Source organism: Aquarana catesbeiana, linkage group LG05, assembly GCF_042186555.1.
Source record: "Aquarana catesbeiana isolate 2022-GZ linkage group LG05, ASM4218655v1, whole genome shotgun sequence".
Taxonomy (NCBI): domain Eukaryota; kingdom Metazoa; phylum Chordata; class Amphibia; order Anura; family Ranidae; genus Aquarana; species Aquarana catesbeiana.
This window is the reverse complement of record NC_133328.1, coordinates 61,484,380-61,504,951: the sequence shown is the minus strand read 5'-3', so window position 1 is coordinate 61,504,951 and position 20,572 is coordinate 61,484,380. Positions and strand designations below refer to the sequence as shown.

Below are 20,572 nucleotides of genomic sequence, written 5' to 3'. Positions count from 1 at the left end.
TCAATATTAGGATAGCTAAATAACAGTCACACTCCTCACGCATATTGCAGAGGAAGAGAAGGGGTGTGTCATACCGTCCCCGCTGAGAGAAGACAGTGATTATCGCTAGGGGCTATAACACGCTTGTGATAATCGCGCGTGAATCCAGCAGGCTGGTTGTACCCAAGTTATCGATCGATCAACTTGGTACATTAAGCCTGCTCATTAAAAGAGAAGTATGGGTTTGGGGTTTTTTCCATAATTATACTTACCTAGGTGAATGCAGCATCGGTCTGATTCTGCATCTGTATCCCGGCGCCTCTGCACCGGGGGAGAACCGAGTGATTGAACACCCCCAATGGCTTGGTTCTCACAGTTCCCCAAGCAGTGAGCTGCTGACTGTCAGTCAAGAGCTCTCCGCTCTGCTTCCTCCACCCTCACTGGAGCGCTGAGTTGTGGAGGGGTGGGGAGCGGCCGTTATCAGTCCAGGCACCTGGCGGATCCAGACTCCCATTGTCGGGATGACACGGTGTCTGGACTGATTTCTGTGAGGTCAGCAGAGAGCGGATTTCAGCCCACTCTCTGCTGAAAATGGGTCACAGGAGTGCAAAGTGAATTGCATTCCTGTGATCCATAGGAAAAGCCCAGCCAAACAAGCTTTGGCTGGACTTCTCCTTTAATGGTTCAAATCTCGGCCGGGTCCTGCAGAACTGGTCAAGATTCGATCTGTCTATGGCCGGCCTTAGTCTATCTCTGGTAGAATCATTTTTAGACATCCTGAACAACTGCTGTAAAAGGAAAGTACAGGTAAAACAATTATAATGGAGGTGGAGGTTGTTAGTACAGTGTCTGAATGGGTTTCTATTTCTGTCACTTCAATTAGGCTTTTTACATTTTTTTTTAGTTTTTGAATTTTTTGTTTTGGAGAAGGATCAGAACAACTGTCAGATTTTTTTTGCTGTCTGTGCCCCTTTTAAGGAGATTCAACTTCTCTGTTTATCCAGTTTTTTGTTTTTTTTTTTGTTTGTCCAGTTTATTGTTATCACCAATAGTGAAAAGCCCATATGAGTTTTCAACAGAACAGTAATAGAGGTGAAATTTTCCACTGGAAATACTAGTTCTGGTTGTCCATTGTTGTGGGATTTCCTCTCAGTTTCTGGTTTGGCTATGGAACAAGAAGTGAAGGAAAATCTACCCAATGTGACAAAGAAACTGACAATTTTGCCTTCAGTTCTACTTTAAATGTGAGCAGTTGGGTCACATATACTGTAGATGGCTACAGGCTAAAGACCCCCACATATGTGCTTAGTTCATAAAGGGCCATATTGCATACAAAATACCCTAAAGGAACCAATTTAATTTCATTCTATTGAAATCACATCAGGGGAAATGTGAATTATGGAATACTGTAGTTTGCCTGTTATTTGCTTTACTGAAAATGTTTTCAACTTGTGAAGAAATGCAAACATTTCTTGTGTGCTGCACGGCTTTGATTACACATATGGTGGATGGAGGATGCAGCTTCAACCATTGTGCTGTATAGAAAACAGAATACTTGGAACAAGAACAGACGAGATCAACAAACTTAATTTAGGAAACAAGACATTTGTGGAAATTTCAAAGAGCCGCATCTGTTGTCACAAAACAAATTCTTTGTAGAATTACACATGGAAGAACTGCCTAATGAAGGATTGTTTTGGTTGCAGAGTAAACAATCAAACGAGGTGCTATAACTCAACCAACCTCTGAATGAAAAAATAGTTTTTTCGGAAAGTGAAAACATATATTATTTGAAAATTGAGGGATTACATGCAAATTGATGATCAAGATGATATAACTTGGGGTTTAACACAAGATAGCTAATATGCTTTTGGTGAGGCCTCCAAAAGAACCAACAAAACCTTTCCTTTAAAGCAGGGGTCTACAAACTTTCTAAGGACCAGAGCTTGGGGGGGGGTTGTGGCTGGTGGGGGTAGAAAATATCCCAGGTCCAGCATCAGTGAGAATAAACATGCCCTCATGCTTGGTGGTCAGGAGGGGGAGGAGTAGTATCAGTGGAAGAAAGAGTGCCCCATTGCTGGTGTCAGTGGGAAGAATAGTGCCTCATCATTGATATAGTGGGAGGAGTAATGCCTTATCATTAGTGTCAGTGGCAGGAATTATGCCCCCCTGTTAATGTCAGTGGAAAAAGCAGGGCCCCATTGTTGGTGTTACTGGAAAAAATAGTGCCCCGACATTGATATTAGTTGGAGGAATAATGCCCCATTAGTGTCAATGGCAGGAATCATGCCCCATTGTTGGTGTCAGTGGGAAGAAAAGCGCCTCATGTCATTGGGAGGAATAGTGCCCCAAGGGGCAGATAAAGGCTAGCAAAGGACTGCATCCGACCCTCAGGCCGCAGTTTGGAGACCACGGCTTTAAAGCATTACAATGTATAATATGCCCTCCTAAAAAAATAACACTTTTAACACAAATTCAAAATCCAAAAATAAAGGGGATTTTGTACATTTCCATATGGGGGGTGGGGGGGTGGAGCTTCACAGATGAATTATAGTATCGGGGCCAGTTCTGCAGAACTGCTAGTTTATAGCACTATCATTAATTAAAAACAGTAAAAAAAACTACTACTATATAAAAACTACAATGAAGACCAGCAAGCTAAACAAAATTATAAATGGAGGTGGTTGCCATTTTTGTACAGCTTGCTGGAATTGGCGTGGGTACACATTAGACACATTCAGCTGCCATTGTGCTTTGCTGGGCTTCTAATATGTCCCTACGCCTTTAAGGAGAGAAAGGGTGGCTCCAGGAATACCTGCCCTTAATTTGTCAATAACTATAAACAGTATATTACTCCAATATAGAGACTCTCAAATGTTAGCGGTAGAACCACACTTTACAGAGGGGCCTTGATGAGGCAGTGTGGCTTCATCATTTATTTGCAAATGTTGTGGATTGTTCATTTAATGTTAGCTGTAAACAACAAGCACATAATAGAAAAATAAAAACACTTAACTTTAAGAGAGCAAATTTTCCAAGGATGAGGGCTGCTCTCCAAGACTTAGACTGGGAGAGAACATTAGTATCAAAGAACACAGAACAGAAATGGGAATTTTTCAAAACTACTGTACGTGAACATTGTAAATTTACTGTATATTTCCATGGGTGATATGTTTAAAAGGCTAAAAATAAAAGCTATGTGGCTCACGGTCAAATTTAACAAAGCTATGCATAATAAAAAAAGAGCTTTTAGAAAATATAAAAATTAAGGAACACTATCATCACTTAAATGTTACAAAGAATATAATAGAATATGTAAAAAGGAAATAAAGGATGCAAAAATTCAAAATTAACTACAGATTGCAAAAGATAGTGGGACAAACCCCCCAAAATTCTTTCAATATATTAATAGTAAAAAGGTCAGGCCTGTGCATGTAGGCCCTTTACAAAATATTCTGAAGTGGGTGACAGGGGACAAAGAGAAGGCAAATTTATTAAATACCTTCTTCAGCCCTGTGTATACAAAGGAGCATGGGGTAGCTCATTTCCATAATGGGGATGTATTGACACAGCCCCAAATGAACTATTATACGGCGGCTGTTTGAAGAGGAATACCGTTTTTATGGCAGCAGATAGCTGCCATAACCCCAGTATCCTCTTCTTCAGCGGGAGGTCGCTTTCAGATAAAAGTGGTCTCAGCGGTAGATTCGCCGCAAGATCACTTTTATCGGGGGTGGGAGAGGGGCCCTTCCGCCGCACACACACGAGCTGCCAGTAGCGGCGGAGATGTTCGGGTCCTGTCCCATCCACAGCCTGGAGCTGAGTGAGGAGAAGATGGCCCCCCACTCGGCTCCATAGCATTGGATTTCAGCAGCATCTTTGGAGTGGTGTAGGAGGGGTGTACACCACTCCTCTACTGCCCCTGCCCATTGAAATGAACGGGCACTGCTGCCGAAGTGCCTGCAAAGCGCTTCGGCAGCAGCGATTTTTGTGCACATTTAACCCTTTCTTTGGCGCTAACGGGGGTTAAAAGCACCCCGCTAGCGGCCAAAAAGCGCCGCTAAAACTAGCGGTGCTTTAACGCTAACGCGGCCCACTGGCAGTGTGAAAGGAGTCTAACTCTAAACATGTAACCTCTAGAAATTTTTAAACGTCGCCTATGGGTAAACGTTTGTCGCCATTCCACGAGAGGGCGCAATTTTGAAACATGAGGGTATCAATTTACTCAGCGTAACATTATCTTTCACAATATAAAAAAAAAAATGTGCTAACTTTACTGTTGTCTTACTTTTTTAAGTAAAAAAAGTGTGTTTTTCCCCAAAAAATGCGCTTGTAAGACTGCTGCGCAAATACGGTGTGACATAAAGTATTGCAACGACCACTATTTTATTCTCTGGGGTGTTAGAAAAAAAATATATAATGTTTAGGGGTTCTAAGTAATTTTCTAGCAAAAAACAATGATTTTAACTTGTAAAAAACAAATCTCAAAAAAAGGCTCGGCCCTTAAGTGGTTGATTGGGCAACTATGTGACAAATGACGTTTAATGTTGATAAATGTAAAGTTATGCACTTGGGGGCTAAGAATATCCACACATCATACCGACTAGAGGGAATACAACTGGGGGAATCAATGGTGGAGAAGAATCTGGGTATTCTGGTAGATCATAAGCTTAATAAAAGCATGCAATGCAAAGCTGTGGTTTCCAAAGCAAGCAAAAAATGTTCTTATATTAAGAGCGGTATAGACTTCAGAGAGAGAGAGAGATCATTTTATCATTTTGCCCCTGTACAAATCATTACTAAAACCTAATCTAGAATATGCAGTTTAGTTTTGGGCACCAATTCACAAAAAGGATATCGGAGAACTGGAGAAAGTGCAGAGAAGGGCAACCAAACTGATAAGAGATATGGAGGAGCTCAGCTATGAGGAAAGATTAGAGGAACTGAATTTATTCTCTCTTGAGAAGAGGAGATTAAGGAGGGATATGATCAACATTTATAAATACAAAACTGGTCCATATAGTGAACCTGCTGTTGAGTTATTCACTTTAAGGTCATCACAGAGGACAAGGGGACACTCTTTACATCTGGAGGAAAAAAGATTTCATCTCCAAATATGGAAAGGTTTCTTCACAGTAGGAGTTGTGAAAATTGTGAACATTGTGAAAATGTGAAATAAACTCCCTCAAGAGCTGGTTCTGTGCAACTCAATAGATTGCTTTAAAAAAAGCCTGGATTCTTTCCTAAATTTACATAATATAACTGGATACTAGCATTTATAGGTAAAGTTGATCCAGGGAATATCTGATTGCCACTTCGGGGATGAGGAAGGAATTGTTTCCCCTGCTGGAGTAAATTGGACCATGCTTTGATCGGGTTTTTTGCTTCCCCTGAATCAACTGTAGGTATAGGATTGTGCATATGGGATTGCATGTTTTTTTTATCTTCTTTTATTGGTTGAACTAGATGGATGGGTGTCTTTTTTCAACCAGACTATTGCCCCGTACACACGGTCGGACTTTGTTCGGACATTCCGACAACAAAATCCATTGATTTTTTTCCGATGGATGTTGGCTCAAACTTGTCTTGCATACACACGGTCACACAAAGTTGTCGGAAAATCCGATCGTTCTAAACACGGTGACGTAAAACACGTACATCGGGACTATAAATGGGGCAGTGGCCAATAGCTTTCATCTCTTTATTTATTCTGAGCATGCGTGGCACTTTGTCCGTCGGATTTGTGTACACACGATCGGAATTTCCGACAACGGATTTTGTTGTCGGAAAATTTTATCTCCTGCTCTCCAACTTTGTGTGTCGGAAAATCCGATGGAAAATGTCCGATGGAGCCCACACACGGTCGGAATTTCCGACAACACGCTCCGATCGGACATTTTCCATCGGAAAATCCGACCGTGTGTACGTGGCATAACTATGTAAAAACCTACTTACAGTATATCTGATAGTTGCATATACAATGCCTTGAAAAAGTCCTCATACCCCTTGACATTTTCCACATTTTGTCATGTTATAACCAAAAATGTAAATGTTTTTTATTGGGATTTTATGTGATAGACCAACACAAAGTGGCACATAATTGTGAAGTGCAAGAAAAATGATAAATGGTTTTCAACATTTTTTACACATAATTATCCGAAAAGTTTGGTGTGCATTTGTATTCAGCCCCCCCTGTGTACTTTGTAGAACCACCTTTTGCTGCAATTACAGCTGCAAATCTTTTTGGGGATGACTCTACCAGATTTGCACATCTAGAGAGTGACATTTTTGCCCATTCTTCTTTGCAAAATAGCTCAAGCTCTGTCAGATTGGATGGGGAGCGTCTGTGAACAGCAATTTTCAAGTCTTCCCACAGATTCTCAATTGGATTTAGGTCTGGACTTTGACTGGGCCATTCTAACACATGAATATGCTTTGATCTAAAACATTCCATTGTAGTTCTGGCTGTGTGTTTAGGGTCGTTGTCCTGCTGGAAGGTGAACCTCCGCCCCAGTCTCAAATCTTTTGCAGACTTCAATAAGTTTTCTTCTACGATTGCCCTGTATTTGGCTCCATCCATCTTCCCATCAACTCTGATCAGTTTCCCTGTCCCTGCTGAAGAAAAGCATCCCCACCACATGATGCTGCCACCACCATGTTTCACGGTGAGGATGGTGTGTTCAGTGTGATGTGCAGCGTTAGATTTCCGCCACACATATTGCTTTGCTTTTAGGCCAAAAAGTTACATTTTGGTCTTATCTGACCAGAGCACATTCTTCCACATGTTTTCTGTGTCTCCCACATGGCTTCTCACAAACTGCAAATGGGACTTCTTATGGCTTTCTTTCAATAATGGCTTTTGTCTTGCCACTCTTCCATAAAGGCCATATTTGTGGAGTGCACAACTGTGGATCTCTGCAGCTCCTCCAGAGTTACCATGGGCACCTTGGCTGCTTCTCTCATTAATGCTCTTCTTGCACGGCCTGTCAGTATAGGTGGACGGCCATGTCTTAGTAGGTTTGCAGTTGTGCCATACTCTTTACATTTTTGGATTATGGATTGAACTGTGCTCCGTGAGATGTTCAAAGCTTGGGATTGTTTTTATAACCTATCCCTGCTTTAAACTTCTCCACAACTTTATCCGTGACCTGTCTGGTGTGTTCCTTGGCCTTCATGATGCTGTTTGTTCACTAAGATTCTCTAACAAATCTCTGAGGGCTTTACAGAACAGCTGTATTGATACTGAGACTAAATTACACACAGGTGGACTCTATTTACTATTTATCTGACTTCTGAAGGCAATTGGTTCCACAAGATTTTAGTTGGGGGTATCAGAGTAAAGGGGGCTGAATACAAATGCACACCACACTTTTCAGATATTTATTTGTAAAAAAAAATTAAAACCATTTATCGTTTTCCTTCCACTTCACAATTATGTGCCACTTTGTGTTGGTCTATCACATAAAAGCCCAATAAAATACATTTACATTTTTGGTTGTAATATGACAAAATGTGGAAAATTTCAAGGGGTATAAATACTTTTTCAAGGCACTGTATCATGCTGAGGGGGATGTTTCCTTGCAAAATTTGTGAAGTTCTACTTTTTTTGCCTTTCCAATCATTTTTATTGAGTTTTCCAAGAGAAATTAATATTGGTAATATAGAAAACCAGCATGGTTACGTTCTCCAGCATTCCCATTATAATGGATAACAACAATGCAAAGGAAATCTGCACACAAGGAATAAGCATAGTTTATGTGTCTCCACAGTTGTGATATGTACGTGTCAGTCCATCGTCAATGGGCTTCAGAGTCCATTTGCTTTCACAAAAGAGGGGAGGTGGAGTTGCCATATATGTCAAAAATAGCATAAGGATAATGTCAATTCAAAAAACAAATAAAATGCTTGAAACGCTCCTGAGTCTGTCTTCCAACCAGAGAGGGATCTTCCATTAGAATCAATGTAATATACAGACCCCCAGGGCAGACTGAAGATTATGATAACCTGTTGATTGGCTGGATAACTCAAATGGCAATGAAAGGAGAGGTTTTAATTATGGGTGACTTTAACATGCCTGACATTAACTGGAATTCTAAAACTGTAATTACAAGCAGGAGCAGGGATATAATGAAGGCACTGAATAGGGTTTCTCTGAAAGTTAAGCTAGTAAAAGCCCAACCCCAGGAGATCATATTCCAGACTTAGTACTGGCAAAATGGAGATTGATTGTCTAAAGTTGAGATTTGAGAAAACTTGGGTTCTAATAATCACCAATACCTTTAGTTTGATATTAAAACAAGAACTAAAAAATCATATACAGTATACAGTTGGCTAAAGGATAGATACCAGCGTGTGGTTGTAAATGAGGTTTATTCGAAACAGAGACCAGTCACTAGCAGTGTACCACAAGGCTCTGTCCTTGTTCCTGTTGCATTTATACTATATGTAAGTGATATAACCAAAGGTTTGGTGGGTAAGGTATGTCTTTTTGCTAATGACACAAAGATGTGCAGTAGGGTTGATATATCTGGAGGTGTCTGTAAAATGGAACATGGTTTGGCATTGCTGGAAGATTGGCCAAAGCAGTGAAAACCGCAGTATAATGTTCCTAAATGTAAAACATTGCAGCTAGGGAAAAAGAATCCCTTGAATGAATACAATAATGGAGGTAAAGTGTTGGCCAGCGCTACAGGGCAAAAAGATTTGGGGGTACTTATTTCAGATTAGGCGATACTGAGCATTTGCACGAGTAGTTGTACTCGTGCAAATGCTCCGATGCTTGACCCAGTACCTGGACGGTCAAGGATGATAGTGCGGCGAGTTACAAGGACCGATCTCCTTGTATGGATTTCAATAAAGCAGCTGACAGCCGCTTCTCCTCCTCTCCCGCCCCCAACCCCCCCACGGCTTTCAGCTGCTTTATCTTGCTTCGTGTCCTCCGTGCTTCCCGAGTCCCCCTCTGTGTCCTCCGTTCTCTTCCCCTTTGTTTCCTGCATGCTCCTCCAGTCGAGGGGCCCCCTCTGTGCTCCTCCACCCTCTATGTCCTCCTCTGGTCCCCCCTGTCCTCTGGTCACCCCCTGTGATCCCTGACTCTGTCCGTTCATAACTGAGCATAGTAAACTGTGCTCCTGATGCTTCAGTTTATGAATGGAGAGGAGCCTCTGTCTCCTCTCCATTCATTTTCAGTGCAGCTGAGGCTGCAGAGAAAGAGACTGGGGAATCTGTGTCCTCAGTCCCTTTCCCTGTCTCAAAAGGGAGATGTCAGGGGTCAAACAGTGTGACCAGGCAGTGGGAGAAACAAATAGAATTCTAGGACTTATCACTAGAGGGATCACCAAAAGGAGGAAGGAAGAATCTCCTGTATAGGTCTTAGACCTAATTTAAGCTGGGTACACACTCCCATTGTTCCATTGTATGTCAACAGGGGGACTCCCTCCGCAACCAGAATACACTGATCAGTGCTTGCGGCCATTGGCAAGCACTCCCTTTACCTCCCAAATGTGAGTTGTTCACTGTCTAATAAAATTGCTTAGTGGTTATGCTGCACCCAGTGTGGCACTTTCTGTTTTGCTTCAGAGATCTCTTCACATCTACAAGGAGCTGCCTTCGGAAATGCTGTCTATGTTTTTCCTCATGGATTCAGGGATTGTCCATCTTTTGTGCCATCTACATCTGTGTACTGTTACTTAAGGGCTGTACACACGGGCCGAATATCGGGCAGCATCAACCGTTTCAATGAAACTGGCCAACATTCTGCCCATGTGTAAAATCTGCCGATCGGCATCAGATTAGTGTTCTCAGCCAATATTCTGCTGGTGGGGGGGCAGTCAGAACACAATAGCTCCGTACTAACATCGGATAGTTAGTACAGTGGCTCCTCCTGAGCTCCTGTTTTTTTTTTCCGTTTTGCCCGCTGGGTTAGTGTACTAGTAGTGTAATAGTGTGTACTAGGCTTTAAGCTGCAAAAGCCTGAAAATGTAGAGGTTTTCCACATTCTTCTTTAAAAAAAGGGAAGCCCCTATACATTATTATATCAAAAATTCTGGGAGTTTCCATTACTTTGTGAAGTGTGAAATGCCTCTATGTTTCCCAGCAATTCCTTCCTTACCTCAAGTAAAGATACTTTGCTCTTCTCATTCATGTCCTTCATATCTGCACTTCCTTTTCTGGCCATGTAGAAGTTCTGCAAGAAAAGCACATAAAGTAATCATCATTAGCAATGCATCATGGAACAATTAAAACAATGGCATCCAAAGCATGTGAAAATAAAGGTTGTTTTACAGATATTAAATAACTTCTAGTCTTTACTTACAATACGGAGTTCACTGAATAGCAGTAGTTTGACTTTTCTGGCATACTTACAACATAAAATCTTCAGCACCCTGGTTTGGCTCTCTTGGCAAGCTTCTCCCTTTTGGGAGTTTCCATCATTTGCTTCCCCCAGTATTTGCTGTCCTGTAGTGATGATTTTCACTTTCTTTCACCCTGTTGTTCAAGCCTCCAGTGCACAAATATCTTTTAACAGTGTGACAGACCATTATTGGCACCACTGCTAGGTGTGCACTCCCCCAAGGAGCAGGCTATAAGATCCTGGCCTTTACCAGAGGATGAAATTCAGTGTTTAAAGGTGCAGGTTGGCATGTATCAAAGTTGAAATTGAAGTCACAGGCTGCTTGCATACCAAGGCGGAGATATCACAAATTCTCCTGTGTTGAATACATACAGTAGGTGAAGATGAAGAAATACAAGCATGCCATTCACTGCAGAAGGGGCAAGACCTGCATCCAAGGAAACTGTACAAGAACAATGATCTTAAAGTGGAGCTCCACCCCAAAGGGAAAGCTTCACTTGTTTGCACCCTCCACTGCCACATTTGGCACTTTTTTGGGGGGAGGGGGGAGCAGGCACCTGGTTTTGACATGTACCCGCTCCCACTCCCAGCTCAGGTCGCCACGGCGATCTGAGCTGGAAGTTCAGCCCCCCTTCCCCCGCAGTCTTCTGGGACACATCACAGGTCTCAGAAAACTATGGGATTATTCACAAGGCGCAGTGCTAGTCGCGAATGCGTAGTAGGAAACTGGCTGTTATGCCGCAAGGCTTCACTTCCTGTTTCCCTTACTTCAGATGCCAGTGCCTGCACCCAAAGCCAATTGAAGAATTGGCTTGGGTAAAGACATCGCTGGATCCCTGGACAGGTAAGTGTCCTTATACTAAAAGTCAGCAGCTACAGTATTTGTAGCTGCTAACTTTTAATTTTTTAGGGGGGAGCCTGGAGCTCCTCTTTAAGAAATCTGTGCCTCCTGCTGCTGATTAATAACTTTAGAAACTGTAGCAAAAAAGAACAAGTCTAGAGAGTGAGATCTGATAAGTCTGGAATGATTAACTTTTAGGTAGTAAGCTCTAACGAGCAGGGCCCTCTGATTCCTCATCTATTGAATTGTATTGTAACTGTACCACCTGCCCTTATGTTCTAAAGCTCTGCACAAACTGTTGGCACTCAGAGGAGCACCTGGGCAAAAGGAGAGGCACTTTGCTTGTGACCCCATAAAGAGGTTTGGGTGTGCAGTGTGGCCTCATCCTTTATGATTTCTCACTGCTGACATCTAAAGAGCAGCCAGAGTAAAGTACTAAACCTTCAGACAAAAGCAAGAGGAGGCAATGTGTACAGGCAGAAGGTTCAAGCAAAGAGACAAACAGTAAAAACTAGAGAACAGTAACTAAATTAGGAGGCAGGATTTGCTAACAGGATGCTAAAGTGCTCCCATGGACCAACATTCCATGGACCAGCATTGACCAAATCAGTGTTTCTCAACCTTTTTTCAGTAAAGGCACCCTTTAAAAATGATGGACAATCGCGATGCACCCTCTAAAAATGATGGACTGTCTCGAGGCATCCTTTAAAAATTATGGACAGTCTCGAGGTACCCCATTCTAAAATGTAAAATCTATTCTAATAGTTTTGCATAATGCAGCAACATCCACACAAGTTGGACACCCAACGTTAGAGGGGATTTATACTTCTAAAGCAAATACACTTTTGCAAACTGGTACTGACTAGTATTCCAATGTTTCTCTTCTCCCTCAGTTTTTCTCCAGCACTCAGCTAATGTGACCCCAATGCTGATGGCGAGGGGCAGAAGAGGGGGATACGAGGATGCTGTGCAGTGCAGACGACTGACATCCTCCATATCAACTGATGCCATTGGTCATTAGGACACAGGCAGCTAGAAAATTGTAATGGTGCACAATGAAAACGTGTGGCTTTGTGTAGCTAAAAGGCCGGCTTGATCCACACACCGGCTTGTATACAATTTTTGGGCAATTTTTAGGCATTTTGCCAAAGAATCCTTGAAGAAACCTTAAGGCACCCCATGGTGAACCAAATGCACTGAGTTGAGTTGGTTGCACATAGGTACACTAGAGTTTGTTTGTGTTTTCAGATGGTATGTGGCTTTCATGCAATGGATGGAACAGCCATGTGTCTAGCAGTAGCCTGTCTGAGTCTATAGAGAATATGTCAATGTGGGAGCAGGACACATGGACAGAAGACCAACGGAGGTGGAAGTAAGCCACTGTTGTTTTCATGCTTTACGCTAATCCAGCTTTGTCTGTGTCTATTTTTATTCTGTGTAGGTCTACCTGGCTTTCCTCTAAATCCAGGCTTGGATATAATTTATCTTTAATTTTCCTCATCATTACAAGACACTCTGTAAACATCCCAACATTAATACCGCTTCAATTTTCTAAATGATAGGACATCTGCACAGAGGAGCTGATTTCCGTTTCTATACATGAAGCTGATTATTTGCAGCTGTCATAGAGGCTGTTCCATGACCTAATATCTGAAATGAAGGAAACTGAGCAGCCACGATGAGCAAAGCCTCTTTGCTGAGCGGACTGTCTCAATCGCTCGCCTGGAATTCCACAACTGCTCTGTTGCAGCCATAGGAGATTTAAAAAACAGACAAAATACCAAAAATTTTCCACATGTAATAATTATTATCATCTGTCTTTAATTAGAGGAAAAAAAAATTTTTTTCTGAATATTAATTGTGCTTTTTTTTTTTTTTTTTTTAATGAAAGTTCCTTCTGAAATTCATACTGTAAAATGCGAGTAAAAATAAGGAATTGTCCCCCGTGGGGTTTTCTAGGCAGCAAAAAAGAGGGTAAAATAGTACTGCATAAGGTTATGTAGATGGGATTTTAATGATAGCAAAATATCAAAGAAACTATAAACACAGTCAATCAAAACATCAGCTGTGGTACAAAAAATTAAAGCAACATCACTGACGTGACAGTCACAATAATATACAGTAATCAAACATTAAGGTAAATTGGTACATGATTCGTGTATATAAATACTGACGCGTTTCGACCCCACAGGGTCATCTTCAGAGGATTGTTGTAGACTGTAATGCCCCGTACACACGGTCGGATTTTCTGACGGAAAATGTGTGATAGGACCTTGTTATGGGAAATTCCAACCGTGTGTAGGCTCCATCACACATTTTCCATCAGATTTTCCGACACACAAAGTTTGAGAGCTTGCTATAAAATTTTCCGACAACAAAATCCGTTGTCGGAATTTCCGATCGTTGTACACAAATCCGACGCACAAAGTGCCATGCATGCTCAGAATAAATAAAGAGATGAAAGCTATTGGCTACTGCCCCGTTTATAGTCCGACGTACGTGTTTTACGTCACCGCGTTCAGAATGATGGGATTTTCCGACAACTTTGTGTGACCGTGTGTATGCAAGACAAGTTTGAGCCAACGTCCGTCGGCAAAAATCCGACCGTGTGTACGGGGCATAAGAATGTTTATAAGAGTTGAAGTTAATAATGAAAAAAATAAGTAAAGGAGAAAACAGTATAGGACATGTTCATATATAGTTACTGATCATATTAGATTAAGCCGTATTGGATAGCCTCTAAAGGGGAGGCTGAGCGGACTGTCTCAATCGCTCAAAAACAGAAAAATACCAAAAATCTTCCACATGTAATAATTACTATCATCTGTCTTCAGTTATACGTAGGACATTTTTATTTTTTTCTGAATATTAATTGTGCTTTTTTTTTTTTAATGAAAGTTCCTTCTGAAATTCATACTGTAAAATGCGAGTAAGGAAGGATTACTTCTTTACAGTAATTAATTTTGGCTGACCCAGATGTACTTCAAAGGTCATATCACTTCTTCTAAGGTCTGAAAGCCACAAGAAGAGTCAAATGACTCAGATCTACACAGACAAGACATAGAGCAAGCTATCAGTGCTAGACAAATGACATATAACAAACTCCAGACCACATTAATGTATGGTATGTAGACACACTTTCCCAAGGATAGCCATAGATGATAGTGCTCAACAGATTTGGGATAGACCTCTTGCACATAAAATCTTACATACATTCCATTGACAGTAGTGATCTTTTGATACATGAAACAGAGACATGACACTGCCAGGTGATTCTAAAATGATGCTTCCAGGTACTGTACATGTGCATGTATATTGTATATGATAGTTTATCTCTAGTTGAAAAAATAGACAGGATAAAATGGACTCAGAATTCCATCTCTACAGAATGTTTGTCATAAAGTATAACTCTAGCCCAAACTTTTATGTAATTTGAATATAGTAGGGAACAGTTAGAATCCCTATCAGGTTTTTATTGATGTCTCTATCCTTGCTAGGAGATTGTGCCCTATATTTGTCCTGGGCACAATTGTCACCAGACACAGACTCCGACACCTAAAAGAGCTTCCCCACTCAATCTGGAGTTATTTTATTATTATTTATTTCAGGTACTTATATAGCACTGTCAATTTACGCAGTGCTTTACACATACATTCACATCAGTCCCTACCCTCAAGGAGCTTACAACCTAAGGTCCCTAACACACATTCATACATTACCTAGGGCCAAACTTCAGGCAGATGTGGTCATGGTTGGGATTTGAACCAGCGACCCTTTTTGCTACTAGGTGAAAGTGCTAACCACAACACCACTGTGGAGTTATACTTATAGCTGACCATACATATACAATCTTATTGTAAAATATGCTTTAGATCGAATAACAATTAAAGGGAATGTCCACTTTCATGAGAAAAAAAAATAAAATAATAATATAGCGTATACAATTGCAACACAAGCCATATTGTAATTGAATGTTATTAAAAAATTACCTTTCCTTCTCAATCTGCAGCTCTGTAATTTTCTGTAAAATGCAACGCAATATGGCTACCTGGAGGTGTTCTGCACACAGATGGAGTATGGAACACCCTCTGAAAATGTAATTTCCTGCCTGCCTGATTGGCTTATTGATTTTCCCAGAAGTCTGCACTAAGATACAAATCAGATTTTGGCATCCCCTGCAACAAAAACATTTTTGGTGAGATACTCCTAAAGAGAAATCACGGCTAAAGGGATGCATATGCAGCCACTTTCCCCATTAGTTCCCTGCACGTGCAGCAGCTAATTACAAAACTACTCGCATACAATTCATACAAATTCACTCAGAACATGGACACAGACAAACAAACAGCTATTCCTTCAGAATAACAAAAGTTAGGAATCTGCAACAAAGTTTGTTAAAATCCCTTCAATGTAGATCACCCAGAAAGTGGAAGTTGAGCACAGATCCCTCTGGTAGTGTAGTCACTGCGTGTGTGTCTGTAAATCATCTCATATCCAGGGGAGAGAGGGGCGACAATCCCATCCAGCAGGTTGTATGTATTCCGTCCCTAGGATGAGAACGAGGCTTGGCTCGTGTAAGTGATGGAATGCAGGCCTCCAGCACGGTGACGTCACAAGTAGTGCAACGACGTTTCGGCACTTGCGCACTGTATGTTACAGGCGCGCGCCTTCCTCAAGCATTGAGGATAAAGGCTCATAGGAGCCTTATATATGCCCAGTGCAGGGAGCCATCTAGTGGAGATGTTGTACACAACCCTAATAGAAAAGCTCCACCGACAATGATGTGAACTATTAAGATCTATATGAGAAAGGGAAATAAGGAATGGGGGGGAGGGAAAAATTAGGAAAAGAGGAAAATGGGGGGGGGGGGGGAATTTGGGGAGGGGGGGAAGGGGGGAGCCCTGGGGAAATAAAAATGAGGATTAAAAATTGTGTTTTTTTTATAAAAAAATGGTTTTAAGGGTTTTAGTTTACTGGGAGCAACTTTATTTTTAACATTCAGTGCTCTTCTATAGGTCACAATTGGAAATTTGGGCAATAGAGTCTTTAAATGGGGATCCTCCAGAAGTATTGGCCAATGCCTCTTGAGGATAGTTTCCATTTTTTTGTGATCACGGTGAAATCTGGTGATAAAGCGAACCGACTGATTGGTGGCTACTTTTTTCTTTCCCTGTGCAGGGGTATCTGCTAAATAATGTATATATGCATCTTGGATAAGTGATTCAGGATATCCCTTATCTCTCAGTTTAGCACTAAGCACACTACTTTCTTTGACGTAATCTAGATGGTTAGTGCAGTTTCGTTTCAGGCGACAAAATTGCCCTCTGGAAATTTTTCCACTGATGGTGGTGACAACTTTTATAATGCAGAAGTGAATTGCCAGCTGTGGGTTTGGAGTAATTTCTAGCGTGTATAGTATCACCATCGTGATAGAGCTCCAAATCCAAAAACGCCAAGTTTTCCGCATTGGATACATGGGTGAACCTGAGGCCATGGGGATTGTTGTTACAATGTTGGACAAATTCCAATGTATCCTGAGGAGAACCACTCCAGATGATTATTATATCATCTATGTACCTGCCATAGAATACAAGGTGCCTGGAATAGGGGTTGTTATCCCATATAAACTGGTGTTCCCAAAGACCCATGGCCATATTTGCATACGAGGGGGCAAAGTTAGCCCCCATCGCGGTGCCTTGTACTTGAACATAGAACTGATTGTCAAAAGTGAAATAATTGTGTTCAAGACAAAATTCAGCACTGTCCACAATGAATGTAGCTTGTCTATCATTCATATACTGATCTTGAAACAGAAAATGACGGAGGGCTTTGAGACCAAAATTGTGTGGAATAGATGTGTACAAAGAGCTGACGTCCAATGACAGCCAGGTATAGTCATTATTCCAAGTATATGGAACAAGTGACTCCAATAGGTGTGTACCGTCCCTGATATAGGACTGGGGGCCCTGAGCCAACGGCTGGAGGTAATGATCTATATATTTAGAAAGTTCTGATGTAAGGCTATCGATAGCTGCTATGATAGGCCTACCTTTCCTCTTTTCTTAACGTCATTGTCGGTGGAGCTTTTCTATTAGGGTTGCATTACAACACGCAATCTCCACTAGATGGCTCCCCGCACTGGGCACATATAAGGCTCCTATGAGCCTTTATCCTCAATGCTTGAGGAAGGCGCGTGCCTGTAACATACAGTGCGCATGCGCCGAAACGTCGTTGCACTACTTGTGACGTCACCGCGCTGGAGGCCTGCGTTCCATTACTTACACGAGCCAAGCCTCGTTCTCATCCTAGGGACGGAATACATACAACCTGCTGGACGGGATTGTCTCCCCTCTCTCCCCTGGATATGAGCTGATTTATAGGCACACACGCAGTGACTACACTACCAGAGGGATCTGTGCTTAACTTGCCTTTTATCCATGTAAGTGGACATATTCATTTTGTATAATAAAGCTTTTAAACTGATTCTGACCCGGAGGCGCTTCTCTTCTGCTTTTTTCCTACATGTTTGGAGCCTGCTTCATGCTTCCCTGGATAGCTTGCCCTGGAATACAGACTTTTTCTAGCCTATGCAAAAGGTTTTTTGTTCATTCTTTTCCCCTTTATCCTAATGGGACATTGTTTACCAGCCATTTATTTCTTCAGAGGACATTTGTATTGTAACTATTGCATTAATAGCAACAGCGCTACTTACCCACATGTTTTTAGGTTGTAATATACAGGTGCATCTTAAAAAATTTGAATATCATCAAAAAGTAAATTTATTTCAGTAATTCAATTAAAAATGCTATTTTATATAGATGTGTTACACACAGAGTGATATATTTCAAGCATCTATTTTTTTAAATTGTAAGGATTATGGCTTTCAGCTACATAGCCCAGAACTTTACATTCTAGAGCACTTCATGCTTCTCTCTGCTAACCAGCTTTATGGAGATGCTGATTTCATTTTCCAGCAGGACTTGGCACCAGTGGTGTATTTAGGTTTTGTGCTGCCCTAGGCCTGACTAAACTCATGCACCCCCCTAATTTAAATATGGCCCACCCCCTCCTGCCAAAGCCACACCCCTTCCTGTTTAAGACCCACCCTATCATCTATAAATCACACCCCTTCCTCTTTAGGCTCATTTGGCACCTTTCAGGGGAGGGGGGAACGGGTACCTTTTTTTGACAGGCACCCTTCCCCACTCGCGGGAGACTGCACTGCCCCTTCTGAAGTTTGGCCCCCCTCCTCCTTCATCCACTGGGCCATTCAGAAAGTGCAACGTGCTTCACACATGTGCAGTAGGGAACCGGCCGGTTTCCCTTACCATGAATGATGGTGGCAAAACCCAAGAGCCATTCCGAAAATCGGCTGAGGTGTCGACATTGCGGGATCCAAGGGCAGGTAAGTGTCCTAATATTAAAAATCAGCAGCTACAGTATTTGTAGCTGCTGAGTTTGAATTTTTTGCGGGGGTGGGGGCAGAACTCCTCTTTAATCAGTTTGCATTGATTTCAGCATTGATGGAGCACTTTATTGCAATATCATGATCTGCATATTAATGCACTTTCACTAAATGTGGACAGTTTAATGGGTTTGCATTGATTTTAGCATGGATGGAACACTTTGCACATGCCAGTGGTGACTGGTGCTCCAAATTTTTTTTGGGGGGGGGCGCAAACAAACTAAAAAATTCAGAAAAAAAGACATCAATTGCAGCCTCACTGTGCCCATCAAACGCAGCCACTGTGCCATCAAACGCAGCCACTGTTCCATCAAACACAGCCACTGTGCCATCAAACACAGCCACTGTTCCATCAAACGCAGCCACTGTGCCATCAAATGCAGCCACTGTGCCATTAAACGCAGCCACTGTGCCCCATCAAACGCAACCACTGTGCCTTCAAACTCAGCCACTGTGCCCTCCAGTGTGCTCTAAAACGCAGCCACTGTGCCCATCAAACGCTGCCACTGTGCCCATCAAAAGCAGCCACTGTGCCATCAAAAGCAGCCACTGTGCCCCATCAAACGCAACCACTGTGCCCTCAAACGCAGCCACTCTGCCCTCCACTGTGCCCAAAAACGCAGCCACTGTGCCCAAAAACGCAGCCACTGTGCCCATCAAACGCTGCCACTGTGCCCATCAAACGCTGCCACTGTGCCCATCAAATGCTGCCACTGTGCTCATCAATTGTAGCCACTGTGCCTTCAAATGCAGCCATTGTGCTCCATCAAACTTAACCACTGTGCCCTCAAACACAGCCACTGTGCCCTCCACTGTGCCCTCAAACGCAGCCACTGTGCCCTCAAATGCTGCCACTGTGCCCATCAAACGCTGCCACTGTGCCCATCAAACGCTGCCACTGGGCCCATCAAGCGCAGCCACTGTGCCCTCAAACACTGCCACTGTGCCCATCAAACGCTGCCACTGTGCCCATCAAATGCTGCCACTGTGCCCTCAAACGCTGCCACTGTGCCCCCAAATGCAGCCACTGTGCCCTTCGAATGCTGCCACTGTGCCCATCAATTGTAGCCATTGTGCCATCAAATGTCACCATTGTACCCATCAAATGCTGCTACTGTGCCCATAACACTGATATAATTTAAATAAATTTTACCTGCTGCTGTCCTGGGGGTTTCCCTCATGCTTCCCTCTCTCTCCTCCTCCTGACTTCACAGCCAGAGGAGAAGGAAGAAGGAAAGCAGTGCGGAGGAGGGTAGGCGGAGCATAAGACTCCACCTCCGCCAGTCATCGGCCGCTTACGGGGGTGTGAGTCACAGGCCCCCCCACACTCTGCCAAGCACGGCCATACACAGCGGCTCCGCTACAGCAAGCCGGCTGCAGCAGGCTGCATGTGTGCGGGGGGCGGCCGCGGGAGCCGGGAATCGGGAAGACAGGTGGGGGGGCTTTCTCTCATGCGCCACCCCCCGCACAAAGTGCCGCCCTTTGCGGATAACAATGTTGTCAATGTTGAATATGTAACTGTTACATTATATTCTCCTGGGGGCATTTTTGCCATGAGCAATGTAATATGTTGTTGTTTGTTCACCCCTCCAGAATATGTATTTTTTTCATAAATCTATTGCACGAAAAAATATATCCTCCATTTGTGTTTTACTCTATTAATACCAAATGCTTTGCTGCCTTAAAAACCCCCTGGGGAAAACTCTTTGAATTCTTTGGAAATCATTTTGGGTTGTGCAGCTCCGGGTACTCTAATACATGTGTTTTCCCTGTTTTGCTTGTGGAACCCAGCTTACCTTGGCGAGCACTGGAAACTCCTTGTCCAGCTCCCCCGGCCCCTAAGTTTCCCTGTGTCTATTAGGGGCACAGGGTGACCAAGAACCCCAGTCGGGTCTGCCTAACCCGACTCACAGTACAACCACACCGGACTCAGCAT

At 42.6% G+C, this 20,572-nt stretch overlaps 1 protein-coding gene across 2 annotated transcripts in view; it reads right to left on the bottom strand.

Annotated features, from left to right (window-relative positions):
* The window catches only part of APBB1IP (amyloid beta precursor protein binding family B member 1 interacting protein), a 199,085-nt gene that overhangs the window by 45,285 nt on the left and 133,228 nt on the right, over positions 1-20,572 (bottom strand). For both annotated transcript variants that reach the window (XM_073629794.1, XM_073629795.1), the window contains exon 8: positions 10,088-10,162. In XM_073629794.1, coding sequence (XP_073485895.1) covers positions 10,088-10,162 — 75 coding nt within the window. The remainder of the gene's footprint in view (positions 1-10,087; positions 10,163-20,572) is intronic.